The 27,814-nt window shown below is 47.4% G+C and overlaps 1 protein-coding gene across 1 annotated transcript; it reads left to right on the forward strand.

Annotated features, from left to right (window-relative positions):
- Positions 1 to 139: 139 nt before the first annotated feature.
- Positions 140 to 27,586, forward strand: IL6R (interleukin 6 receptor). Its single transcript, XM_080984705.1, has 10 exons — positions 140 to 372; positions 8,937 to 9,188; positions 10,849 to 10,972; positions 14,635 to 14,810; positions 17,127 to 17,287; positions 18,134 to 18,281; positions 20,749 to 20,792; positions 23,224 to 23,296; positions 24,318 to 24,414; positions 25,808 to 27,586. Exons 1-10 carry the CDS (start codon positions 189 to 191, stop codon positions 26,025 to 26,027), a joined length of 1,479 nt encoding a protein of 492 aa, XP_080840831.1. The 5' UTR covers positions 140 to 188; the 3' UTR covers positions 26,028 to 27,586.
- The last annotated feature ends 228 nt before the right edge of the window (positions 27,587 to 27,814 follow it).

The following is a 27,814-nucleotide window of genomic DNA, read 5'->3' on the forward strand; positions in this document are numbered from 1 at the left end:
CCCACCCCATAGCTGTCACTCTGCCCCCTAGCCCTGCTTCCCCTTTCAGCTCCACCCCATTGCACAACCCACCTGCCCGCCCCGGCTTGCACAACCAACCAGAGCAACCCTGCCAGGCAGGCAGCAGCAGCAGCAGCAGCAGCCTCCCCTCGGGACAGTTCCTCAAACGCTTCGCTGCTTGAGCGAGGATGGTGCCAAGGCGAGGGTGGCACGGCAGCCCGGGGGGTCTGGCTGGAAGAAGCCGGGGGGGCAGCAGCAGCGGCAGCTGGCACCTGCCTGGCACCATGTGGCTGCTCGGGGTCTCCTGGGTGGCGCAGCTGGTCGCGGCTGCAAGCGGCTTGGTGGACCAGGAGCAGCTGTGCCCGAAGCCGGGTGAGAAAAAGAGACTTGTTTCTCCCATTGCATGGCTGGTTGGCACGGCTTAAATATTTGCGCGATGCTGCGGAAACGAGCCAGTCCCCCAGTCCTTTGCCCTGCAAAAATGCGCTTCTTTCAATGATTGCGCCCTGCGATCTGTCCCCTTTGAGCCTCACCACAGCCCCGTGAGGTAGGTTAGGCTAAGAGAGAAGGGGGGGAAATAAAGGGAAATCTCCTTTAAAAATAAATCGTGGAGGCATGTTTCGAACGAGAGGTGCCTGCCCTGTAAGGATGAATTTTTAAAGCTTTTTTTCTGTGTTTTCCTTCGTTTGATCCTATCAACAACCCTGTGAGGGAGGATAGGCTGAGAGAATGAAAAATTAGGGGGGGGGGTCCTCCCTTTTATATCCTGGGGGCACGTTTCAAACTGTATTAAATTTATTTATTAGATTTATTTTTCCTTTCATTTAATCCTCACAACAACCCTGTAGGTTGGTTAGGCTGAGAGAATGAAAAATTAGGGGGGAGTCTCCCTTTTTTTTTTTACCCTGGGGGCACGTTTTGAACAAGAGGTGCCTGCCCTGTAAGGAGGAAATGTATTAAATTTATTTATTAGATTTATTTCTCCTTTCATTTAATCCTCACAAAAGCCCTGTAGGTAGGTTAGGCTGAGAGAAAATGGCATGTTAGGGAAACGCGAACTGGGGGTATGTTTCTTCTTAAGAGCAAGAGATTGTCTGCCCTGTCAGGATGAACTTAATTAAATTTATTATGATCGATCTCTCTGTTGCTTCTCCCATCGTTTGACCCTCACAGCAAGGAAGTACGCAGGCTAAGCTGACAGAATGAAATTTTTAAGGAAGTGCCTCAGGACACTTTTACCCTTGGGTGATGTTTCATCTTAAGAACAGCCAGTTAAAAAGAGCCAAAAACCCAGAAATATTCAGCAGATTGTTAAAACCAAGGATAAGCTAAAAAGCAGATTCAAACTCGTGCATCAGTTTTCTAGGTTTCTAGACAGGCTTGACTAAAACAAAAATGTTCATAGCGGGTGCCGAAAAGAGTAAAACAAAAGGGTAACATCAATAGGCAGGGAGTTCCAACATTCAGACGCTGCCATGCTCAAATATTGATTTCTTACATATGAGTTGAGTTGCAGCCTGGGTATATATGGAAGGTGCCCCCAGGTTTCCCCCCCATCGCTGCTCTAACCGCTATACCACACTCCTTCAAAGGGCTTTCTGTCGGTGAGGATTTATTGGGATAATAAGGCAGTGAATGGAAAGGTGAAGCCTCCGCAATTTCAGTTTGGCACATTTAATTTGGCAAATTGCGCGCGCGCAAATTGTGTGTGCACCCACCCCTCAAAAGTTTGGAGAAACTGAATTGTTGGTTCTCTATTTTCTTTTTCTTCCTATAACTTGTCGTTGCGCCTTGTGGAAGGGGCTGGCGTTTAGGGGTCCGGATGGAGGGGACGGCACAGATGTGGCGCCTAGTGGTTAGTGCTTGAGAGCGGCAAGAAGTGGCAGAGGGAGAGTGGAAGGCCAGGAATCCTGGCTCCCAATTGTGGGAATGGAGTCCGGGGCTCACCTTTGGGAAGACCACACACCTCTGAGTTTTCGGTCTGTGAGAATAGGCTGGAGGGGAGAAGTGGTTTGAGATTCTTGAATGATCGCGCCGCCGGCTCCGAATGGTGGTTGCAGCAGGATAGAGGAAGATAAGGGCTATCTTATCTGTGGTTGCGGGCGCACCAAATATCTAAACCACATAGCATCCCCTGCAGAACCCCTGGAACCGTAGATTGCCTCTGACAATCCTACAATTCCCAGCGCCTTAAAACTACAGTTCTCCAGGTTCTTTTCTTGGGGGAGATGTGTGTTGTACGCAGCCTTGCCTGCCTTATCTAAAGAACAATGAAACTACATTAAGGACAGGCGGAAGCTGGTGGATCTCAGGACAATTTGTTGCAGAACCAGCAACGGGTTTTCTGACTCCTAAGCCGTTCAGACAGCTGAACAACTTTCTCCAGCACTAATTACATTTGCCAGTTTAACTGACTCATCCATATTCCAGTCGTCAATGGAAAGTGACCTTCTCTGCTTCCAGAGATGACATGTGTTCAGACCTGCTGCTCTTGAGAATTATTTATTATTATTTATTCTCATTATTATATTGATATGAACCATTTTTTAAAAAATGATCAAATCATAGGTCCATCTCTCTCTGTCTACATTGATTGGCAGCAGATCTCTAGGGTTTTAGAGGTCTTTCCCTAGTCTTACCTGGAGGTGTCTGGATTCGAACCTGATACCTCCTGCATGCAAACCAGATCTTTTAAGTTCTTAAGAAAGAAAACCAACAGCAGGAAGAAGGCAGGAGGCTCGATTTAGAAACCTTAAAAAAAAAATATTTCTGTGTGGCTCCTCTTCCTCCTAAGTTGATAACGAAACCGCAGTTGTGTTGTCTTTCTGTAGCTAATATGCCATTCGGTATGCCAGGATCAAGCCCCAAATCATACTGTGAAAACCGTGCAGCTTCTGCTGCTGTTATATTTATTCACATCCTTCCCAGTCCCGGGACTCAAGGCCGCTTACACAAATTAAAAACAACAGGGATAAAAACATGTAGAAGAGGTTCGTTTAAAAAGAATTAAGCCGTAACAGAATTAAAACGAAATAAAACAAAATCTATTAAAATAAGAAGAGATGTCCAAACAGTTCAGCACAACTTTAAAACCTTTTTCTTTTTTTTAAAAAAAGGCCTTTGCTTTAAAAAAAGGCCAACATTGGTAATAGCAGGGGATGATGGGAGTCGTAGTTTAGGCACATCTGGAGGGCCAGAGCCTCCCGTGTTGTTTGATATTGATCATCATAGAATCATAAAGTTGGAAGGGACACTGAGGGTCATCTAGTTCAACCCCCTGCAAGGCAGTTGTCCCTTACACAGATTGAACCTGCAACCTTGGCATTATCCGCACCACTCTCTAGCCAACTGAGCTATCCAGCTGATATTTATTTATACACAGCCTTTCCCCCAGACTGGGACTCAAGGTGGCTTAGGCAAATTAAAAACAACACAGGTAAAAAACGAAAAAGCTACAAACATATAAAAGATCATCATCAAAGAGTAATCATAAAATTAAAGCAGTATATTTTTTAAAAACCCCAAATCTTATTAATCTGCAGGCAGTGAAAACAGGACAGCACTGTTAAAAGCACATTCACGAGCCCTAGTGGAATAAAGGGACGTGGGTGGCGCTGTGGGTTAAACCACAGAGCCTAGGGTTTGCCGATCAGAAGGTCGGCGGTTCGAATCCCCGCGACGGGGTGAGCTCCCGTTGCTCGGTCCCAGCTCCTGCCAACCTAGCAGTTCGAAAGCACGTAAAAGTGCAAGTAGATAAATAGGTAGGAAGGTAAATGGCGTTTCCGTGCGCAGCTCTGGTTCGTCAGAAGCGGCTTAGTCATGCTGGTCACATGACCCAGAAGCTGTACGCCAGTTCCCTTGGCCAGTAAAGCAAGATGAGCACCGCAACCCCAGAGTCGGCCACGACTGGACCTAATGGTCAGGGGTCCCTTTACCTTTACCTTTAGTGGAATAAAACAGCATTTGCTTGCTGGCAGGCAGACAGCAAGGAGGGAACCAGTCTAGCTTCCCGAGGAAAACTGAGTTCCACGGTTTGGGGGCAGCCACTGAGAAGGCCCTGTCCTACGTCCCCACCATTCGGGACTGTGTGGCTGATGGAACTGAGAGAAGGGCCTTTCCTGAAGATCTCAGAGCCCTGGCAGATCTGTATGAGAGGATAAGGTCTTTCAGATAGTCTGGGCCTAAGCCTGGTTGTGGGCACCATGTCCCTCCTCCCCAAATCCATGCAATGAGATGAAAGCTCCCGGATTAGCAAAGCGCCGTGATCTTTCCGTGGCCGAGTACCAACTGTTCTTGGCAGAGGACCAGGAAGGGCCAAGAGGCCAGCCCAGGGAGGTGAACGGACTGTTTGCTTTGGGCTGTTGACATTTCGTTGCGTCCTGGGTTTCGGCAACGCAGCAGGGAAAGGCAGAGGGGGTGCGGGCCGTGTTGCCCGCTCAGCGATGGATACACCCCCCCATGACCTTTTCCCCAAGAAGCTAATCACTCCCCCCCCCCCCCGACAGCTCAGCCGGGTTCCCAAAAGCAGATTAATTCGGTTCAAGAGCAATGGGAGGAGAGACTGCAAGAAAGGGCAAGGAACCCGCAGGCCTCCGACAGAGAGGAGAGGCCTGTCCGCACTACACATTTAAAGCAGTATCATACCGCTTTAAGCAGGCATGGTTCTCCACCACCACCACCCGGTCGTCCCCGAAGAATCCTGAGAGCTGTCATTTGGTTCAGGGAGTTGTTAGGCTCCTTCCATTCCCTTCACAGAGCGGCAATTGAATGTTGGAAGGCTCAGGACAAATGGAAGTGCAATACATTGTTAAACTGTGGAACTCACTCCCACAAGGAGGCTGGGACAGCCACCAACTTGGAAGGCTTCAAAAAGGAAGATGAAGGACTGGTTCTGCTTACCAAACAATGATTCTCCAAAACAGTCCATAGATGATTGGTTGATTGATTGATTGATTGATTATCTATCTATCTATCTATCTATCATCTATCTATCTATCATCTATGGACCGTTTTGGGGAATCATTGTTTGGTAAGATAGATAGATAGATAGATAGATAGATAGATAGATAGATAGATAAAATAGAGGCACTTTATAACACTTGGACATATAGAATAACAGTTTCCAAAAATGAAATAAAAAAAATTCCTTCCAGTAGCACCTTAGAGACCAACTAAGTTTGTTATCGAAAGCTCATACCAATAACAAACTTAGTCGGTCTCTAAAGTGCTACTGGACGGATTTTTTAAATTTTGTTTCAACTACAGCAGACCAACACGGCTACCTACCTGTAACTAGTTCCAAAAATCGGTGCATTGCAGTTGAAGACTGGGACAAATATCTCCGATTGAGAAGCTCATTAAAAGAGGAGATTCTGCCGTAGTTGGCAAAAGACGATGGAGATGGCGCTTGTCTGATATGTGATGGGAGGTTTTCCAAAGGGGGGGTGCTGCCATGCTAAAGCCCCGACTTCTGTGATGAGATGGCCCTGATAAAGAGGCCCTCTTCGACAGAGCTTATTAATTGGTTGTCCTCCTTCCCTACAGACCTTCTCCGGTGCTAAAATGGTAGGGGGCTGTTGTTAGTTCCTCCATTCTCAGAAGCTTGGGTAGTGGCAGCAGCCCAGTAATAATAATAATATAATAATAATATTTATACCCCATCCATCTGGCTGGGTTTCTCCAGCCACTCTGGGCGGCTTCCAAAAGAATATTAAAATACAATAACCTATTAAACATTAAAAGCTTCCCTAAACAGGGCTGCCTTCAGATGTCTTCTAAAGGTCTGGTAGTTTTTCTCTTTGAGATCTGGGGGGGGGGGGGCATTCCACAGGGTGAGTGCCACCACCTAGAAGGCCCTCTGTCTGGTTCCTTGTAACTTCGCTTCTCGCAGCGAGGGAACCGCCAGAAGGCCCTCGGCGCTGGACCTCAGTGTCCGGGCAGAACGATGGGGGTGGAGATGCTCCTTCAGGTCTACTGGACCGAGGCTGTTTAGGGCTTTAAAGGTCAGCACCAACACTTTGAATTGTGCTCGGAAACATACTGGGAGCCAATGTGGGTCTTTCAAGACCGGTGTTATGTGGTCTTGGCGGCCGCTCCCAGTCACCAGTCTAACTGCCACATTCTGGATTAGTTGTAGTTTCCGGGTCACCTTCAAGGTAGCCCCACATAGAGCGGATTGCAGTAGTCCAAGCGAGAGATAACTAGAGCATGCCTTCTCTGCTGCAATTGTGGAACTCCCTCCCTAGAGAGGCGTGCCTGGTGTGCTTCCCATTGCACAGCTTTTGGCAAATGCTGAAAATAAAAAACCTTTGTCCGGCCTTTGATATTTGAGATGTACTTTTTAGGATCCATGCTACTTCTGTCGTTTTAAGTTGTTTTAATCTGTTTTTTGGTGTTGCATTTTAATTGTTGTAACCTGCCCTGAGATGATCATCATCAAAGCGGGTGGGCCACATAGCAGGGTGACATCATTGCGTGATCCCTGATTTCCTGGGATCACCCGTGTGGCTAATCCGTTTCTGAGCACAATTCAAAGTGTTGGTGTTGACCTTTAAAGCCCTAAACGGCCTCGGCCCTGTATACCTGAAGGAGTGTCTCCACCCCCATCGTTCTGCCCAGATGCTGAGGTCCAACGCTGAAGGCCTTCTGGCGGTTCCCTCACTGTGAGAAGCAAAGCTACAGGGAACCAGGCAGAGGGCCTTCTCGGTGGTGGTGCCTGCCCTGTGGAACGCCCTCCCATCAGATGTCAAAGAGATAAACAACTACCTGACATTTAGAAGACATCTGAAGGCAGCCCTGATCAGGGAAGTTTTTAATGTGTGACATTTTAATGTATTTTTAATCTTTGTTGGAAGCTGCCCAGAGTGGCTGGGGAAACCCAGCCAGATGGGCGGGGTACGAATAATAAATTATGATTATTATGATTATGATTATTACTATTATTATTATTATTAATCCAGGCTGCTCTTTCTCTCACATAACTGCCTTCAGTGATTCAGTCACATATGGCAACAACAACAACATGAGACAATATTTCAGATATCCTTGTTCCAAGCTTCATAGGGATTTATCCGCCAAGACTGGCACCTACTGTAGAACTTACATTGACAGCTGATTGGCAGCTGCTGAAATTCTTCCAGTGATAGTCTGCTGTTTGTTAATGGGGTGGGAAGTGTAGCTCTGTGCAGAGTAAACTTTGTTGTTGTTTAGTCGTTTAGTCGTGTCCGACTCGCCGTGACCCCATGGACCAGAGCACGCCAGGCACTCCTGTCTTCCACTGCCTCCCGCAGTTTGGTCAAACTCATGCTGGTAGCTTCGAGAACACTGTCCCACCATCTCGTCCTCTGTCGTCCCCTTCTCCTTGTGCCCTCCATCTTTCCCAACATCAGGGTCTTTTCCAGGGAGTCTTCTCTTCTCATGAGGTGGCCAAGGTACTGGAGCCTCAGCTTCAGGATCTGTCCTTCCAGTGAGCACTCAGGGCCGATTTCCTTCAGAATGGATAGGTTTGATCTTCTTGCAGTCCATGGGACTCTCCAGAGTCTCCTCCAGCACCATAATTCAAAAGCATCCAATCTTCGGCGATCAGCCTTCTTTATGGTCCAGCTCTCACTTCCATACATCACTACTGGGGAAACCATGGCTTTAACTATACGGAGTATATGCAGAGTAAACGACATTTCCCAAAATCCCTTTGGGGAAGCTATGTGCATGAAATGTGCTTGGACTGTATGCTGTGGATGAGGTCCTCTGATGTAACCTGGGTATCACTCATGCTAAGTGGTGGATTTCGCCAGTGCAGGGGCCCCATAGAGCAAGGTGGGGGGGTGCGTTTCCCTGCACAGCGTGTCCTTTCCTGTTGCTAGGAAACCACTCCTGGAAAGGTGAAGGTAGCTTTTGTCAATATTTACTGGGTGGGCAAAGCAGTGCAGAGATGACTGTGCCCCCCTTCCCCGACACACAAACAGGTTACCAACCAGCCAGAATGAATGAATCTGCCTGGCCTGTTTATGTAACTGTGTGGGAAAGTGGGGTTTGCAACAAAATGTTGCAGCATATCCTCCTGGGACAGCTTCTGCTTCATGATGGCAGCTGCCTGCTAGCTGTGCTTCTTTCTCCAGCTTAGAAATAGGAAGAAGAGCTTGCAGGATCAGGCCAGCAGCCCATCCGAGGCCCGCGTCCTGTTCTCACGGTGGCTAACCTGATGCCTACAGATGTAAACAGGAAATGAGCGCAACAACACTTTCCCCACTCGGTTTTTTTTTTAATATAAATTTTTATTAGTTTTTTAACATACCGTTTTCAACAGTAAGGAAACATACTTTTACATCTTATTCAATTTTTGGACTTCCATCAGTCCTGTCTGAAAATTTTCCAGTCTAATATCTTAGTATGCATTTCTTATTTTCCCTATGACATTTCAAACTCATAACCAACATCTCTATCTTTTTCTACTTTGTAACACTTTGTATATTCCTCCTTACAAAACTTCTTGTAGTCCTACTAGCGTAATTTGTTGACTACAGTTGCTCTTCAAGTAATTCATATACTTCTTCCAATCTTCTGTAAATCTCTGGTCCAGCAGGTTTCGAATCGTTCCTGTCATTTTGCCCAATTCTGCATAGTCCATTAATTTCGTCTGCCATTCTTCTTTCGATGCGCCCGGTTCTCCATCCCTGTGGGACGGCTGCATATTCATGAACTAGACCATCCTCAGGGTCCCTTCTAGCCCTATGATTCTATGATTTCTGTATACAGTGGACTCTTGGGTTGAGAATGTGATTCGGCGGCCCATAACCCGAAAACGCGCAACCTGAAGCGTATGTAACCCGAGGTATTACTCTATTTGGTTCATCTCAGGGAAGAGAGGATAAACATCTCTGGGGAAATAACCTGACGACCATTTTTCTCTCTTCTTGCCTCGTTATTTCCGCCCCCAGCTGTGTCTCCCAATACGATTCTGGTTCAGCCAGGGATGAACATTACCCTGCCCTGCCTGGAGGGGGAGCTAGAGAACATCACGCAGGTGTACTGGATGTTCAACGGAAGGAACCTGAGCGCATCCACCGGCAGGCAGGTGATCCCCGGACCCAGCCTCTTCCTGCCGTCGGTATATTTCAGTGACTCCGGCCGCTACGCTTGCTACACCGACAGCCGCCGCCTCCTTTGCTCCCTGCGCCTGATGGTAGAAGGTGAGGGAGACGCTTCGAGAGGGTTAGGGCCCTTTCTGCTCAGCTGGACCTCTGACTGGGTTTTGTTGTCGCCCGGTCAGGTCATTTACTGCCCTCCCTCTTCCTTGAAATTGATTTCCCAGGGCCTGAGCCAGGGCAGGGGGATCTCAGGCCCAATGTGGCCCCCCAGGCCTCTCCACCTGGCCCTCGGGATTCCTCGTGGCCGTGCCCCCTCTCCCCAGGACACGCCCCCTCCTCCGTCTCCCATTGCACCCTCCTCGGGCAATGGTATAATCACTTTTTATTCGGGTTCTGTTCTGTTCTGTTCACCTGGGAAGGATGGGGAATGCTTCCTGGTGTGGCTCGGATGTTTTAGGGGATATACGATTTGTTAACTAATAATAATGATAATGATAATGATAAATAGTGCAACATAACAAAGAGAAATAAAATAAGAACCAGACATTTAAACCGTAAAACGCCACAGCCTGGAAAGAGAATTACAAAGGTACAGCATAGCTCCAAAGGGATAAGAAAGTGTGTGTGTCTGTGTGTGTGTGTGTGTGTGTAATTTACAGATAAATTGCAAACAGATAGAAACATTGGGAGGATTATTGGAATAACCTGCAGTTTCATAAGAGTTTATATTTAAAGTAGATAATGAAACGAGCAAATTAAATGAATTTGGATATGCAGAAGATAGTAAAAAAATTAATTTAAGGAACTGCAGAAAGAGGGGGAAGGTCAAAGTCAAACATTGTAATGTTAAAATGATTGTAAAATGAATGAAATGTATAAATTTGAAAATGTATAAATAAAAGCTTTAAATAAATAAATAAATAAAATCCAAAGATTCCATTTCCATATAATAAATATATATTATATTATATATAAACAAACAAACAAACAAACAAATATGTATTGTGCTTTTATATTTGTTGGAAGCTGTCCAGAGTGGCTGGGGCAACCCAGTTGGATGGGCAGGATATTATTATTATTATTATTATTATTATTATTATTATTAAAAATAAAAGTGTTCTCTACCTGTCAGTTCCATCATTATAGAGAATAAAGCTTCTATAGAGACAAATTGGGACCCTGACTGCCTCCAGCTACAGAAGCTGAGGCTGCTGAACAGACTCTTGGGCTGGGGTATTATAGAATCATTAAAATTGTAGAAGGGAAGGGACCTTGAGGGTCATCTAGACCCACCCCGTGCGACTAAAGCATCCATAACAGGTGGCCGCCCAACCTCTGCTTAAAAAATCTCTGATGAAGGAGAGTCTGCTGCCTCCTGAGGGAAAACATTGTTGACCGTTGTTTTTTCCTTTTATTGATACACTTTATTCCATATCTTTATCTTGGATCTTACTGTGATTCATGTGCAAATTGTTGGGTTGTGCACTTTTTGATGGTTGGTTTATTCTTTAGGAATGCTTTTGTAATTTTGTAAAAAAATAAATAAATCCCGTAGGGTAAGCAACCTTGCACATGGTTTTAGCTTTGAGAAGGTAGCGCATGCAAGTGAAATGTGGAACGAAACAAGCCAGACATTTGCATATGCAGAGGGAATCCGGTGAACTTTGTTAAACTGAACTAACTAGCCAGTACCAGAGATCCTGAGAATATGCGGAAGGCTGCGTATCCTGCCCCCATGTAACAGTCTCTTCCCCCTTTTCAGAACCGCCAGAGGCGCCAAATTTCACCTGCTTCCGAAAGAGCTTAGCCAAGGACATTTTCTGCGAGTGGAAGACGCCTCGTGGGATGTCCAGCCACACCAAAGCCAGGATGTGGGTGCAGAAAAAGTGAGTGGAGGCTGGGGAAACATTTAAACTGTGGCAGCGGATATGATATGAGGGATGTCGGGGTTGTTGGGTTGTTGTTGTTTAGTCGTTAATCGTGTCCGACTCTTTGTGCCCCCATGGACCAGAGCACGCCAGGCACTCCTGTCTTCCACTGCCTCCCCCAGTTTGGTCAAACTCATGCTGGTAGCTTCGACAACACTGTCCATCCACCTCATCCTCTGTCGTTCCCTTCTCCTTGTGCCCTCCATCTGTCCCAACATCAGGGTCTTTTCCAGGGAGTCTTCTCTTCTCATGAGGTGGCCAAAGTCTTGGAGCCTCAGCTTCAGGATCTGTCCTTCCAGTGAGCACTCAGGGCTGATTTCCTTCAGAATGGATAGGTTTGATCTTCTTGCAGTCCATGGGACTCTCAAGAGTCTCCTCCAGCACCATAATTCAAAAGCATCCATTCTTCGGCGATCAGCCTTCTTTATGGTCCAGCTCTCACTTCCATACGTCACTACTGGGAAAACCATAGCTTTTACTATACGGACCTTTGTTGGCAAGGTGATGTCTCTGCTTTTTAAGATGCTGTCTAGGTTTGTCATAGCTTTCTTCCCATTAGCAATGGGCAACCCTGTCATCCCCACCCCAATCTTGAGTTCGCTTTTCTATATTTCCACATCGGTTTGCACTGATAAAGTAAATCCTGATGGGAATTCTTCCGTATTCCAATGCTAATTTACCCTACTAGGTATCACCAGAGAGACTGTGTGACGTTAACAGATGAGAGTGCTGGAGGTGAAATAGTTAAACAGGTTACCCAATCAGAACCCAGGGGGGTGGAGTCAGAGGGACTATAAAACCAGCTCTGGGGTGGGCAAAGGGGAGAGTTCAGTTGGGAGTTGGGTGGTTGGTTGGAGTAGGAGTGAATTGGGATAGAGTCTGTGGGTAGATTGAGCTGGTGTAGTGAAATAAGCTTGGTGTAATAAGTTTAAGTTTGGTGTAATGGTGTAATTCTCTGAAGTCTCTCAGCCCCACTCACCTCACAGAGTGTTTGTTGTGGGGGAGGAAGGGAAAGGAGATTGTTAGCTGCTTTGAGACTCCTTCAGGTAGTGATAAAGCGGGATATCAAATCCAAATAAGCTGAGTCAGGAACAGTTAGGGGCTAGGAAGACAAGCAAATATCTGAGAGGTGGTTTAGTGAGTGAGAGCAGGTAGCGGAAGTTATAGGTCTGGATAGGCACCCCATGATTGTAATTGACCGATACCGTTTATGAAACCACACGCTTGTTAAACTGCAATAAATAAACAGAAGTTTATGTTCCATTCTAACCCTGACTGGACTCAGTATTGTACCAGGTAGGGCCTGGGTGGTGGGAGCGAGAAATAAAGTGGTGGCACAGGGATCAATAGACGGTGAAATGTCCGGGGACCCTGTGTGATCACCCTTATCTATCACCTAGAAGATAGAATCATAAAATTTGTTATAAGAAAAAACTGCTCCTTTTCCCTTATGGAGTATCCAAGAGCCCTTATAGAGTCCTTAAACGGGTTCCCTATCGGTAGGAGAAAATAACAGAGGCTGGCCAGAGTATACTGAGAAGCAAAGCGGCTAGTAAGCCTGATCTTTATTCAAAGAACAGTTGCAACAGGGTCCCCACTCACCACACGCAGGAGGGAGGAGAACCCTGAACAACGGTGCGCAAGCTCTTATATAGACTTTTGAAATTGCCCACCCTGTAGCCCAAGACCACCCCCCAAAAAACATCATCCATCCATCCATCACAGAAGGAGGCGGTCTACAGCAGAAATCCTGTCTGCCAGGATACCTGATAATGGTCACTTATTGCATTACTTGGGTAGCCTGGCCATTCTTTTGTGATGGTTAATTCTTTAGTTCCTGAATCCAGGTCACAGGCTCACCCTATTCATATACAAATGTGTCCTTAAGACAGGATTTGCAAGCATAAAGGCATTGGGAAGGCTTTCCCCATTTGCCTTCCTTACTGCATTTGAGGTCATTGGGAGAGTAAAAATGGCTTCAGGATTACTCTCCTATACTATTTCAGACACATGGTTTATGTACTTGTGTATGTGTTTGCCTTGTACATTTATGAACATTTAATTTATATTTGAGACCTTAGCATTCTTATAACAATTTGGAAGAGACCACAAGGATCATCTGGGCTTGAACCCACAACCCTGAAATTAAAAGTCTCATGCTGACTGACTGAGCTATTGATCGCTGTGAATCGTCAGGGAAGGAGAGTCAGAACATTTTTGTTCTGTTAGGCTTTCCCAGCTAGATCAATGTATCTTGAATCACAAGGGCCGTTTATTAGGGTTTCCGTCTTGTTTGAAATGTATAACTTTGAAATGCATCTGTTGTTTTGTGCTTTTAACTATTTTTAATTTATCTGATGTGTGAATCGCCTTGAGACGGTAGCTTAGAAGGCGATTAATAGGTACGGTATAGTGAAATTACACAGTATGTAATTTTCCTTAATAGGCACATTTTATTTTTGAGCGCACAAAGGAATGGTACAATTATGCATGACGATTACACCAGTGTGTGCATTTTTTACCCATGCCTTATTGAAGTACAGTATATGCGTGTGCTTTTTGTTCCCGTTGCAAAATTTGGAGAAGTGCAAGTTTCAAAAGCATGGCTGTGTTTCAATTTGCACATTGTTTTGGGAAGTGCAGATTAGGTGGGTCTGCTGTTAAGTGCAAGATGAATAGAAAACACACGCACATGTGCTTTAAATGCACAGTGCGTACCAGCCTTGATCACCCGCAGAGAAGATCCGTTGAAATCAACCGGCCTTCCGTCAGCTGCGCCCATTAATTTCAAGGCAGGGTCTGCTCATCGGCCGCTGTCATGCACTGTAGCTGGCGAGACATGGCATTTCCATGCTGGCTGTGCTCAATCGCGGCGAGATCCAGTGTCTTCCCTTTCTCCGGCTGAGCATTCCGTGTTCTTTTGTTGTAAATAAAAATTGCCCTTTTCCCTTATGGGATATCCAAGAGCCCATATAGAGTCCTTACATGGGTTCCCTATTGGTAGGAGAGAATAAAAGAGGCCAACCAGAGAATATTGAGAAGTAAAGCAGGTAGTAAGCTTGATCTTTATTGATCTGTTGCAACAGGGTGCTCCCCTCACCCGCAGGAGAGAGGAGGGACCCAGAAAAATGGCATGCAAGGCCTTATAAAGACTTTTGAAATTCCCATCCTGTAGATCAAGACCACCCCCAGAAACATCATACAGACATCCCAAGACCACCCCTCAGATACATCAAACCTACATCACAGAAAAGGCGGTCTAAAACAGAAATTTGAATGTTGTTTTTCTCCTGTCCTTGTTTATCTCCTGTCTGGCAGGTTACTTGATTGGATTGCCTGGGGCCATTCTTTTGTAGTGATAAATACTTAGTTCCTGGGCCAGGTCACAGGCTCACACCCTATTCAAACACAGACATACCCTTAAGACACGATTTGTGAAGGAAAAGACAATGGGGAGGCTTTTCCACTTTGGCCATGCATAGAAAACATTTGCTCAGTTAAGGAATCAAAATGGCTTCAGGTCAGTCTTCCTGTGCTGATCTATGTACGTGCAGTTATGAACATTACCATATATCGAAGACCTCAAAATTCCTATCACACTTTCCCCCTGTGTCCCCTAGTTTCGTCGGGGTGAACCGCGTCGAGCAGCCATGCCGCTATTACGCTAAGTCCCAGAAGTTCTCTTGCCGCATAGAAGGAATCGCTGACGACGTGCACATCCTGAAGGTGTCCGTCTGCATCTTCAATCTGGCTGGAGCACTGAGCAGCCACAGTTTCATCAGCACCGAAAATCTGTGTGAGTAGCAGCACCTTTACTCTGAATCGGGGCCGGTACGCCATGTGCTAGGGCGCATGTTGTGCATAGCTGTCAACTTACAGATTTGAAAATAAGGGACCAGCAGCCTCGAAAATAAGGGATCAGCAGCCAAAATAAGGGATTTTAGTCAACCAGCAGCCAAACGAAGCCTCAAGCGGTGGTTCCCACAGCGCAGCAACCCGGCAAAGGGGTTGCAGCAAGGAAAACCACCGTCACCTCTCCGCTGGGAAGCGCTGAGCAAAGGCAAGTCTCCAGGCAATGCGGCCGATTTGATGGGCACAAGGCATGCAAGCTCCACCCCCCCAGTCGTTCTTAGACTCCTTATTGGGTGAGCAACGCAGCCAAGCAACACAGTTGGACCCTCCCTCCTCCCTGGCCAGCAGGGAGGGAGGGAGAGGAGCTGCTTCCTTTGAAACCCGGGAAATTTAAGGGACATCCATCAATAAGGGACAGCAGAGGGACACGGCGCTGGGATAAGGGACTTTCCCGCCAAATAAGGGACGGTTGACAGCTATGATGTTGTGCTGGAGCTAGAGTGAATCTACCTGTGCCCGACTCTCCTCCCTGCAGATTTTTGCTGCTTGCAAATTCTCCCAAATATTCCTGGGCACGTGAGACTCTTAATCTCAGGGCTGTTCTTTAGAGCCCCACATGGGGCAAAAATGGGTGCTTTCCAACTCCACCAATTCCATAATTCTATAAAGTGTAGAATCAGGACTGGGGGAGCATCAGTCTGTGGCCCCCCAGATCTCTCCATTTGGCCCTCGGAATCCTTCCTGAGCCTCTGGTCATTCCCCTCATGTGCCGTGAATGGTTTAACATGGCTGGGAAGCAACTGTGAACTCTTATCATCTTCCTTCCCGGCATGGTCGACAGAGAGAGGTTTTTCTCACTCTCTCATAACATCTGAATTTGTGAGCATCTAATGAAGCTGGGGGATGCGGGTGGTGCTGTGGGTTAAACCACAGAGCCTAGGGCTTGCCGATCAGAAGGCTGGCAGTTCGAATCCCCGCAACGGGGTGAGCTGCCATTGCTCAGTCCCTGCTCCTGCCAACCTAGCAGTTCGAAAGCACGTCAAGTGCAAGTAGATAAATAGGTACCACTCTGGTGGGAAGGTAAATGGCATTTCCATGCGCTGCTCTGGTTTGCCAGAAGCGGCTTAGTCATGCTGGCCACATGACCCGGAAGCTGTACACCGGCTCCATCGGCCAATAAAGCAAGATGAGCGCCGCAACCCCAGAGTCGGCCACGACTGGACCTAATGGTCAGAGGTCCCTTTACCTTTTTAATGAAGCAGAAGGTTGGGAGATTCGGGAAAGGTTTTGTTTTTATTTTAAACGAGAAGTTTATTTAAACAACAAGACGCTTTACTTGAAGGGAAAACTATCCAAGATCAAATTTTTGTTTAGAGTAATTTACCCCTACTTAAAGACAGATTGCTCTGCATGTAACAGCTACGTACAAAAAAAGTTATAAAATCGTCCTTGTTTGTACAACGATAAAAGAAAAACATTGAAATTATCCAGTCAAATCAGGTTTCAAGGTTTTTGTTTTTCAACAATGAGAGCAAAATAACTTACTGGAATATAAAGATAAAAGTTAGAGGAGCATGCCATGGAGGAATGGGGCATTTTCACAGACCAGTTTGTTTTTACCACCCCATCTCCATATGATGCTGATCGAAAAATACCATTGGCCATTTAGTTCAAAAATATATATGCATGTCTGTGCACATACACCAGTTATGTTAGGTACCACAGAAGGAATAGGAAATGAAATCAAAGAGAGAAAGCTATACTGCAGTAGTCAAGATGTGAATGAACCAAGTCTCGTTTTTCTAATTGTGAATGTGTTGTCTGTGGGAAAGGGAGTTTGGTTCTCATTTGATACTCCGGTCCAGCATGAATCCAGCACAAATGCTCCATTATTGCATCGATGACATGTTGAAGAAAACAGGAGAGAGAGAGAGAGAGACTTTCCTTTCTCCTTTTTTAAACCTGATTATCATCATCAATCTTTATTACGGTCCAGAGACCCAACAAATCATTACAAAGCAATATACAATTCATACAGCCTACCTCCTGGTTAAACAAGCATTTTGTTCAGAATATAGGGATTATTTGTTCTTGCAACGACCGATAAAAACTTTGCTACTGCTAATGTTCTAGCATTTGTCCGGTCTTCCAATAGGAACCTGACATAGTGAGCCTCTGATTTTCCTGGGAAAGGTACCAGCAAGGGTAGTATCAGTTTTTTTAAACCTTTCTGGCTGATCTCCCCGCCCCCCCCCCACAGTGAAGCCAGACCCACCAGTCGACGTGGAGGTGAGGAACGTGGAGCTGCACCCCCGCAAACTGTTTGTGACCTGGCGCAAACCTCCCTCTTGGGGCTCCTCCTTCTTCCGCCTGCAGTTCGAGATCCGCTACCGGGTGGAAGCCTCAACAGCGTACAACAAGGTCTGCCCTTACTTTTGATTTTGGGGTGAGGAGAGGGCAGGCATTCCCTGAACCTATACAAGTTGCAATGCTCGATTTCGGGATGCAGAAATAATGGGCGTCCCCACCTTATTTCCTGTGTGCCTCTTGGCTGCATCTTTCACTAGACCAGAGGCGGGGAAACCTGTGGTCCGCTGGGCGTTGTTGGGACTACAGTTCCCATCATCCCCAGCCAGCATGGCCAATGATCAGGGTGATTGGATTTGTAGTCCAGCAACATCTGGAGGGTCGCAGGCTCCCCATCGCTGTCCTGGACACATATCCCAACCAATCAGGGACCACATATTTAATGCACTTTAATGGAGCGATGCTGGGGAGCCTGTGACCCTTCAGATGCTGTCAGACTACAACTCCCATCAGCCCCAGCCAACCAGGCCACTGGTTAGAAATGATGGGAGTTGTGGCAACTGGAAGGCCACAGGTTCTCCACTAGGCTGTGCTAATTTGCAGTGGCAAATCCCCAGGGTTTGAAGAGCCATCTGCCGCTCTCCCTCGAGATGCTTGGGCCTGTTGCATGCAGCACATCTGCTGTACAACTGAGCTCTGTTCCTTCCCTTACATACCAAGTTTCCAGTCCTCATGGTCCCATATTGAAGATCTGGCTTTCGCAGGAAGCTGCCTGATACCAAATCAGACTCTGGGTCCACCTAGCTCAGCATTGCCTACACGGACTGGCAGCAGCTCTCCAGGGTTTCAGGAAAGATGTCCCTCCCAGACTCACCTGACGGTGCTGCCACAGATTAAACCTGGCACTTTTTGCATGCCAGGCCACTGAGCTGTGCCCCTTTCCCTTTCTCTCGGCTACAGATTCACCTTCAGGATGAATACACTTCCTACACCATCTCTGACGTGATGCCAGGTGTCCGCCATGTCATCCAGGTACGGGCCCGGGAAGAATTCAACCAAGGGATCTGGAGCGAATGGAGCCGGGAGAGCTTTGGAGTGCCCTGGACAGGTTGGCAGTGCCCTTTCCGTTGCCCCTCCCGTGCCCTTCCTTATATGGAATGTTGTGGATAGTAGGAGAGGATATACAGTCATACCTCATGTTACGTTTGCTTCAGGTTGCGCGTTTTCAGGTTGCATCCCACGGTGACCCGGAAGTACAGGAAAGGGTTACTTCTGGGTTTCACCACTCGCACATGCGCAGACGCGCAAAACGCCATGCGCAGAAGCGGCAAATCGCCACCCGCACGTGCGCAGACGCAGGTTGCGTTCTTTTCAGGTTGCGAACAGGCCTTCGGAACAGATCCTGTTCGCAACCAGAGATACCACTGTATTGATTAAGTATTTGTTTTTCCTCACTTACACTAGTGAGCTGGTAGCAGAGTATACTCCCCTGTATATTGCAGGAAACTAGTTGGTAGATTCATTTGAATCTCTTGAGTTAAACAATCCAGTCTGGCTTGTCCAAATTGGATTTGTTCCTGGTAAATCCCCTTTGTTCCCTCTTAAAAGAATAAAGACGCAACAGTCTTCTATTAAGAAAAACAGGAAGTTTACTTACATTCAGTTCACAGTATGATCCTGAAGGCAGGCTTTAGCTTGTAGTTGCAGAAGAGAGTGTGGGTTCATCCCGATACGATATCTTTATTGTCATTGTCCCATACAGAACAATGAAATTGAAAAATCTACATAAGACATTCAAAAACCCCTAAAAACTCTGAAACCCCATTTTAAAATACAATATACTATAAAGGTAAAAGGACCCCTGACCATTAGGTCCAGTTGTGGCCGACTGGGGTTGCGGCGCTCATCTCGCTTTACTGGCCGAGGGAGCCAGCGTACAGCTTCCGGGTCATGTGGCCAGCATGGCTAAGCCACTTCTGGTGAACCAGAGCAGCGCACGGAAACGCTGTTTACCTTCCCGCCAGAGCGGTACCTATTTATCTCCTTGCACTGGCGTGCTTTTGAACTGCTAAGTGGGCAGGAGCAGGGACTGAGCAACAGGAGCTCACCCCGTCGTGGGGATTCGAACCGCCAACCTTCTGATTGGCAAGTCTTAGGCTCTGTGGTTTAACGCACAGCGCAACCCGTGTCCCCACAATATACTATAGAGACTCCTTATACTGCGTTTAGAACCAGAATTGCATTTGGGTAGAAACTGTTTCTCAAGTGGCTAGTCCCGGTCTTTATAACCCTGTACCTTCTTCCAGAAGGCAGAAGCTGAAAGAGATAATTTCCGGGGTGCGTACTATCCTGCTCTATCTCTGCAGCTTTCTTATGGCACCTGGAAGCATAGATTTGATCCAAGGTGGGAAGAGTGCACCCAATTCTTCTCTCTGCAGTCTTTCCAACCCTGGACAGCATTGTTTTTTCCCTGGCCATGCAGCTCCCAAGCCACACACAGAGACCATAAGTTAATACACTCTCCACAGTACAATGGTAAAATGGCACCAACCATATGGGATTGAGCCCATGTGCTGCTGGCTGAGAGCTAGCAGACAGCAAAAACATCAAGACGGAACGAGGCGGAAAGGCAAAAGGAGAGGGGAAGATGGCTGCATGACTAGGCCTTTATAGGGTCTCCCAGGATCATGCCCATCTACCTGGTCACACGCAGGGGAAAGATGCTCCAAACAGGTGTGGCAGGAAGTCCTCCTGGCTGGAGTAACATCCCCCTGTGTGTCCACTCTGGGCAAACAGGAAATGTTGTACTTGACTGCTTTCTGTGATGTTGCATGCCACAAGGGCCGCCATTTTGCAACCTGCCAAGGAGCAGAATGAGGGGTTAGCTAGGTCAGAGCTGGCTAACAGTTCTCTAACTCAGCTGCAGAACATCAGCTTTGCATGCCAAAGCCCCAAAGAGCCACTGCGGGTCAGTGTAGAAAATACTAAGCTAGAAGAAACAATGGTCTAATGGAAGTTGGAGTCTGTTTGGACGGTCACGGGCTCCCCTTCCCCGCTTGACGCCTCTGTAAGTGCATTTAACATGTGAATCCCTGATTGGTTGGGACATGCATCTAGGACAGGGCTGGGGAACCTGCGGCCCTCCAGATATTGCTGGGACTCTGGTTCCCATCATCCCCGAAGCATTGGCCGTTCTGGCAGGCTGTTCTGGTGGGAGTTGGAGTCCAACGATATCTAGGGGGCAGCGCACAGGTTCCCCAGCTTTGCTTTTTGGCACGAAAACCAGCCGACCCCTAATATCAGTTGTGTGGAAGCTGGCTGTAGTTCCTGAGGAGTTGAGGGAAATGTATTTTGGACCTGCAAAGTGGTACTTTTGTAAAATATATATTTATATGGGGTGGGCAGAACACATACACAAGCCTGAGTCACTGATGCCTGAGGAGATGGACTTGTGGGTCTAGCTTCAAGATAGAGTTTTGTCCACAGCCCAACAAAGCATCTCTCTCTCTCTCTCTGTGCCTCGCCCCCAGATATATTTTTTATTCAATCCCTTCTTTTTCTCCTTGGCATTTCAGAAACCAAGGACCGCTACTCAGAAACCACACTGGTCCCCTCAGAGGTAAGTAATTCCTACAAGAAGCAGGGCCTTTTGGGTTGTGGCTCCAGAGCGCTGGAACACCCTCCCTGCAAGCAGTCCATATATACCCCGCTCCAGTCTCTGATGTAGTTTCAAAAACAAGTGAAGAGTTCCTGCACTTCCACCGTCTGATGGGAGCGGCTCATAAAATCCTAACATTGGAGGGAGGGGACTTATCGACCACTTACCATCAATGTGTTTCCCCTAAAATTCAACCCAAATCTACCCACTTGTCACTGAAGTTCAGGTGTGGCCCTCCAGATGTGGGTGGACCAGGAGCTCTCACCAACCCCAGTCATTGGGGTCAGGGGTGGGGGGAGAATGGATAATCTGTTCATTTTGGTTTCTCAATTTTCCAAAGTTAGGCCCCGTAGCAGTACCACACCACTTGAAGCAGTTATGGCTTCCACCCAAAGAATTCTGGGAGCTGTAGTTCATTAGGGGTGCAGAGAGTTGTTAGGAAACCCCCACACTATTCCCCTCCTATTCCCCTTATGAGGAACGGCTAAGGGAGCTGGGCATGTTTAGCCTGGAGAAGAGGAGGTTAAGGGGTGATATGATAGCCATGTTCAAATATATAAAAGGATGTCACATAGAGGAGGGAGAAAGGTTGTGTTCTGCTGCTCCAGAGAAGCGGACACGGAGCAATGGATCCAAACTACAAGAAAGAAGATTCCACCTAAACATTAGGAAGAACTTCCTGACAGTAAGAGCTGTTTGACAGTGGAATTTGCTGCCAAGGAGTGTGGTGGAGTCTCCTTCTTTGGAGGTCTTTAAGCAGAGGCTTGACAACCATATGTCAGGAGTGCTCTGATGGTGTTTCCTGCTTGGCAGGGGGTTGGACTCGATGGCCCTTGTGGTCTCTTCCAACTCTATGATTCTATGATTCCTAGGGCTACAATTTATTTTATTTATTCTATATCCCACCTTTTCCTCAAAGGAGCTCAAGGGGGCCTACTGACCCAAGGTCTCCCAGTGAGCTTCATAGCCAAGGGTCAGGATTTGAACCCTGGCCTCTCCCACGTCCTAGTCTGACCCTGCTTCCACTAACACCCCACTGGCTCTAAACAGGCTTTCCCAGTTGGATGAATGGGTCTTGGCCACAAGTGTCCGCTTGTTAGATTTTTGGCGCTGTTTTAAATATCTTGGTTGTTTTCGTGTTGTTAACTCTTTCTTATTTTCTTATGTGCAAATCTCCTTGAGACGGAGCTTTAGAAGGTGGTGAATAATAATAATAATAATAATAATAATAATAATAATAATAATAATGCAGCCAGAACCCAATCCTCTTCATGAAGACACCCTTCTGACTGTAATAAACAAAAATCTGGCCAGGCTCCCCAGGGTATCCAATCAAGTGACCATTAACAGGTAATCTGCCAGACAGGAGATAAACAGCGCACTCAGATTTTTGTTGTAGACCGCCCTTTCTGTGATGTAGGTATGATGTATCTGGGGGGTGATCTTGAGCTACACCCCTTCTGTGATGTATGTATGATGTTTCTGGGGGTGGTCTTGGACTCCAGGGCGGGCAATTTAAAATGTCTATATAAGGGCAGGCACGCCTTTGTTCTGGGTCCTCCTCCTTTCCTGTGTTTGAGGGGAGCACCTTGTTGCAACAGATCAATAAAGATCAGGCTTACTAGCTGCTTTGCTTCTCAATATTCTCTGGTTGGCCTCTGTTATTTTCTCCGACCGATGGAGAACCTACAAAGGACTCTATAAGGGCTCTTGTGCCCCCTATAAGGGAATAAGGGCAGATTTTTGTTTATTACATGACTCAGGAAATCTGTAGCCTCCACACCAACTAAAATATTCTGAGAGAATGAATTTTTAAAAGGTCAAAAACCCATCCAAGCCCGCCACAAGCATTCAAAACAGCTCCGCTAGCAAAATTCATAGGCTCCAGCTGCCCCTCTCAGCGGTTACAGCCCCTGTTTCCGAGACGCTGGCCCCTAATAAACCCTGCTTCCTCTTTTTGACCACTGAGGGTTCCTTGTCTAAATGGAGAGATGCAGCTATTCAGAGTTGGCTGCACTCAGCCTGTTATGTACTGAGTTGAATAGGATCCAAAAGGCAGCAGTCTGATTGGTCCCAGAACAATAGGATTCAGAATGCAGCAGTCTGATTGGTCCTAGAACAATAGGGTCCAGAATGCAGCAGTCTGATTGGTCCACAGGAGCCACCCAATCCAGCTCCAGGTGGAAGTGAATCCGCAACCTGATTGGCCTACAGGTGAATCCCGGAATTAGCCAATCACGTGGGGCCCATTGTGTAAATAATGTATATAAAACAGACATTCTGGGGGAACTTCCATTCCTCCTCACCACTATGAGCTGAATAAAGAGCATGAAATCCACTCTCGAATCCGAATATATTTCACAGCCCTTTCCTTTTTTGCTCTCTCTTGCAGGTTGATCCTTTTGCCAGCACCGTTAAGCCCAAGTGCACTTCTGAGCTCCCTGTCGTCATGAGTAAGCCGACAGGTAAGTGTGCCTCCTTTCGTGGCCTCGCTTGTACAAAGGTGGCTTTTTGTACATGCTGTTGTTGTTGTTTAGTCATTTAGTCGTGTCCAACTCTTCGTGACCCCCTGGACCAGAGCATGCCAGGCACTTCTGTCTTCCACTGCCTCCCGCAGTTTGGTCAAACTCATGCTGGTAGCTTTGAGAACACAGTCCCACCATCTCGTCCTCTGTCGTTCCCTTCTCCTTGTGCCCTCCATCTTTCCCAACATCAGTGTCTTTTCCAGGGAGTCTTCTCTTCTCTTGAGGTGGCCAAAGTCTTGGAGCCTCAGCTTCAGGATCTGTCCTTCCAGTGAGCACTCAGGGCTGATTTCCTTCAGAATGGAGAGGTTTGATCTTCTTGCAGTCCATGGGACTCTCAAGAGTCTCCTCCAGCACCATAATTCAAAAGCATCCATTCTTCGGCGATCAGCCTTCTTTATGGTCCAGCTCTCACTTCCATACATCACTACTGGGAAAACCATAGCTTTAACTATACGGACCTTTGTTGGCAATTGTACATGCTAAGGGCTGCAAAAAATACGGAGACATCGCCCGGGCGAAAGACTGGGGGTGACGGGAGCAAGGATCTTTGGAAGGTAGGCTTCCCTAGTGGTGATGGCAGGCGATAGCCGTGCTCCCTATTTGTGGGTGACCTTGGGCCAGACCCTGCCTCTCAGCTTAGCCTAACTCACAGGGTTGTTGTGAGGATTGAAGGAAGAGGGGGAGAGTCATGTACGCCACCTTGAACTCCTTGGAGAAAAAGGTGGGGCACAAATTCGATTCCATTTTGATTTCCCACAATGCCCCACAGCAGGCTTTTTTGGACTGAGGGCCGAATTCCCTGCTAGGCAACCTGGCCAAGGGCCAGATGGAGAGCCGCATTTGGACCCTGGACCTGAGGGTCCCTGCCTTTGCCCCAAAGAGGTGCAAAGCTGGAGGCATTGTGGGAAATGAAGAGGGTAGCCTGACCTAACTGTGTTCCCTGATTGTTTGTCCCTTCTAGTGGAAAATGCTGCCTCTGCGCCTCTGTACTTGTTCCTCATCATGGCTGTAAGCGTGACTGGAATTGTTGGCATCTTGGTCGTTGGAGTCATTCTCCGGTAAGGAAGACCACCTAATTTTCGGGAGTTGCGGGGGGGATGTTGATTACTGGGAGCAGTGAAGATGTTTAGTAGGGCCAGTTCTGGGGTGGTGTCTAATACTTGCTTAGTTATTTTACATATTTCTCGTATGGCTGTTGTCCAGAATAGTTGGATTTTGGGGCATTCCCACCACATGTGGAGGGATGTGCCTGTGGAGGTGTACCCTCTCCAGCATTTTGGTGAGGTTCCTGGGCATATTTGCACTAATTTCTTTGGTGTTAGGTACCACCTGTAGGTGATTTTCAGAGTGAGTTCTTTCCTTTTCATTGATATGGATTTAAAGGGGGTGGGGTTTAGACCACATTCTGGTCCACTGAGTGGGGTTAATCTTGTAGCCTATGTGAACCCGGTCTTGGCCAGGGAGGGCGGGGTATAAATACAATTATTATTATTATTATTATTATTATTATTATTATTATTACTACTACTACTACTACTACTACTATTATCACTCCCCCCTCCAAAAAAACACACCAATGTCCTTTCTGTTGGGGATAATTCAGACTGAAATTCCCAGGTGTCAAAAACGGTTGTTTATGTCTGCCACTACTGCGGCCCGTGTTTTCTTAGCCCCCAAATGGCAAACGAGCGAGGTCTCAACCAAAGAAGAATGGCAACTTAAACTGAAGGAATATGCTCAGCTTGCGGACTTAACATATAGAATAAGAGAACAAGAAGAACATAGGTTTAAAGAAGATTGGAAAACGTTTATTGACTATATGAGGGGGCATTGTGCACACCTGAAAACATTGGCAGCATTAAGATAAATTCATCAGTATAAACGAGTTTTGAGGGATGTAGTAATGGAAATACTGAAATACTGAATAGTTTATGTAAAAGATGCAGGGATTTATGATACAGTGGTGCCCCGCAAGACGTATGCCTCGCAAGACGAAAAACCCGCTAGACGAAAGGGTTTTCCGTTTTTCGATGCGCTTCGCAAGACGAATTTCCCTATGGGCTTGCTTCGCTAGATGAAAAAGTCTTGCGAGTCTTGCGATTTTTTTCGCTTCCCCCCCCTTTTTCTAAGCCGCTAAGCCGCTAATAGCCTTTTAGCCGCTAAGCCGCTAAGCTTTTAATAGCCGCTAAACCGCTAATAGCACTAATCCGCTAAGCCGCTAATAGGGTTGCTTCGCAAGACGAAAAAACCGCTAGACGAAGAGACTCGCGGAACGGATTATTTTCGTCTTGCGAGGCACCACTGTATGCAGAAATGAACCATGGAAAGAGAAGGGAAGTCATTGATATCTTAAGGGTGTATAAATGCATTTAAAGCCGTCTAAGCCTCCCATGGATGTGATGGTAGAAATGTGATCTCAAAGCCTGCCATATTTTTTTTGGGTTGTTCCAGGTATAGGAAAAAATGGGGGACGTCGCCTTGCGGAGAAGAGAAATCCAGCACCGCCCCACCACACTCCCTGACCCTCATGACTCCTGAGCCTCCTCTGAGTTCATCTCCTCTTCTCTCCCCTCCGGCTTCGCCCTTCAGCGAAAGCTCTGTTGACACCCCGAGCATCCCGGAGAACAGCCCCTACGATGTTTCAAACGCGGACTATTTCCTGATGCCGTAGTAGCCGACAGACGTCGGATTTAGGGAGGTTATTGGGTGCCGCAGCGTCCCCGCATGTGGGTACCGTATGTACCCTGAAGGATGTGGAGCGTCAGGAGCACAGCCAAGGCATCTGGGACATCGTTGAGAGTCCCTTGGGTCGTACCGACATCAGGTAGCGCCGACGTCAAGGCGTCCGCCCACGCTGCTGAGATGTAGGGAAGGTGTCTGCTCTTCCATCCGGAGTCGGGCCGCTCCGAAGATGCTCCACGTTCAGGATTTTGTTCGCCGCTCATCAGGAAGAGCTCAAGTGTCCTTGAAACCGAAGATGGTGGTTGCAGATATGCCAAGTCCCTGCCTGGGTTCTGTGATGGGGATGCGCACAGCCGCAAGGTTTCTTCCGGCCCACTGTGGCTGGCAGAGAAAACGGTTGGAGGCACCACCAACAAATTGTCCCTACATTTTGAAAGTTCTTTCCAGGAAGCGTCTGTCCTCCTGGATTCATGAAGTCAGGGAGGTAGCTGTCTGCGGTCGGAGGAGCTGTCACCCCTGAAGCGGCAGATGATGAAGGAAGTGGTTTTGGGTACCACTTTGAGCAATCGTTGGCCCTTTTCTACATGCCAAGGAAGGGCATCCGGGCCAGATTCCAGGGCTGGCCCAGGACATTTTGCCACCTGGTTCAAAGGAACGGTGCCTTCTGGCGAGCCACAGTTGCTCCATCTGGCTCAGTATTGTCTACACTGGCTGGCAGCAGCTCTCCAGGGTTTCAGACAGGGAGTCTCTCCCAGCCTAGGGAAGCAAAGGACTGGGCCAGGGGGCTTTTGTACGCAAAGCTGAGCCACGGGACAAGGTGCCGTTTTGTGTCTTCCCTGATTTCACGCAAAGGAACTGATCTGTCTGGCAACTCTTTCCTGGTTGAAGGGGGCAGAAGACAGGTAGTCATCTGGGGATTTAGTGCTGCTTCCTGCCCCCCCCCAGGAAACTCACACCTGAGGCTAACTCTACCTTATGATTGGGCCGGTGCAGCCGTGTGGTATTGGAATGAGCGGGTGCAAAACTGCCTTTTAGCTGAGCCGGACTGTAAGTCCCAGAATTGTCCTTCTCACCACCCTACCATGGGAAAGGCTTCGGACTGAACAACAGGAGCTCCCCCAAGGCCGAGTTCAGCATCCTGTTCTGTCAAAGGCCAGCCAACTGTGCCAATCGGAAGCCCGAAAAAGGACCTGGGCACAACAGCAAACTTCCTCCATCACAGAAAGCATGTGTACGGTCCCTGAGTCATGGGTACAACGCACAAGGCTGTGCCGCTGGTCTTGCGCAGGAATAAACGTGACCCCAATCTGGCTGGGGGCAATAGAGATTTGGCCTTTCGAAAGCGAGGGGCTTTGTTACCCACAGTCCCTGCTGTGCATCAAAAGAGGGAAGGGAGGACTCTTTCCGCAATGTAAACAAGTCTCCAACTCGTTGCCTCCAACGGGGAACTTTGCTGCTCTGGGATGTTACGAAACCCAGCGTTACTCTGTCTTTTTTTTCCCCCCTGCCGCAGAACAACAGCACTGATATTTACTTTTTTCTTCTAAAGTTCACAGCGTCAGACTATTTTTTTGCTGTTAGCTGCTTTCTCTGCTTGATTGGGTGAAAGGTGTCCCTGTGTCTCAGACGTCGCCCACGTAGGAGACGGTGATGAATCTAGAGGTTATGGGGAGGCAAAACGCCGGAGGTGATTCCAGCCAAGGAAGGCTCTGCCAAAGAGCCGTTAAGATTCGTTCATGTTTGTTTCCCTGACATCCTGCCCCCCAGCATAGCTGT

Source organism: Podarcis pityusensis (genome assembly GCF_964106645.2).
Source record: "Podarcis pityusensis genome assembly, chromosome: 16".
In the NCBI taxonomy this organism is placed as follows: Eukaryota; Metazoa; Chordata; class Lepidosauria; order Squamata; family Lacertidae; genus Podarcis; species Podarcis pityusensis.

Coding starts and splice junctions, on each gene's coding strand:
- IL6R (XM_080984705.1), top strand. CDS start 189: ATGGTGCCAAGGCGAGGGTGGCACGGCAGCCCGGGGGGTCTGGCTGGA. Junction 373..8,936: donor GCAGCTGTGCCCGAAGCCGG/GTGAGAAAAAGA, acceptor TTCCGCCCCCAG/CTGTGTCTCCCAATACGATT. Junction 10,973..14,634: donor AGGATGTGGGTGCAGAAAAA/GTGAGTGGAGGC, acceptor TGTGTCCCCTAG/TTTCGTCGGGGTGAACCGCG.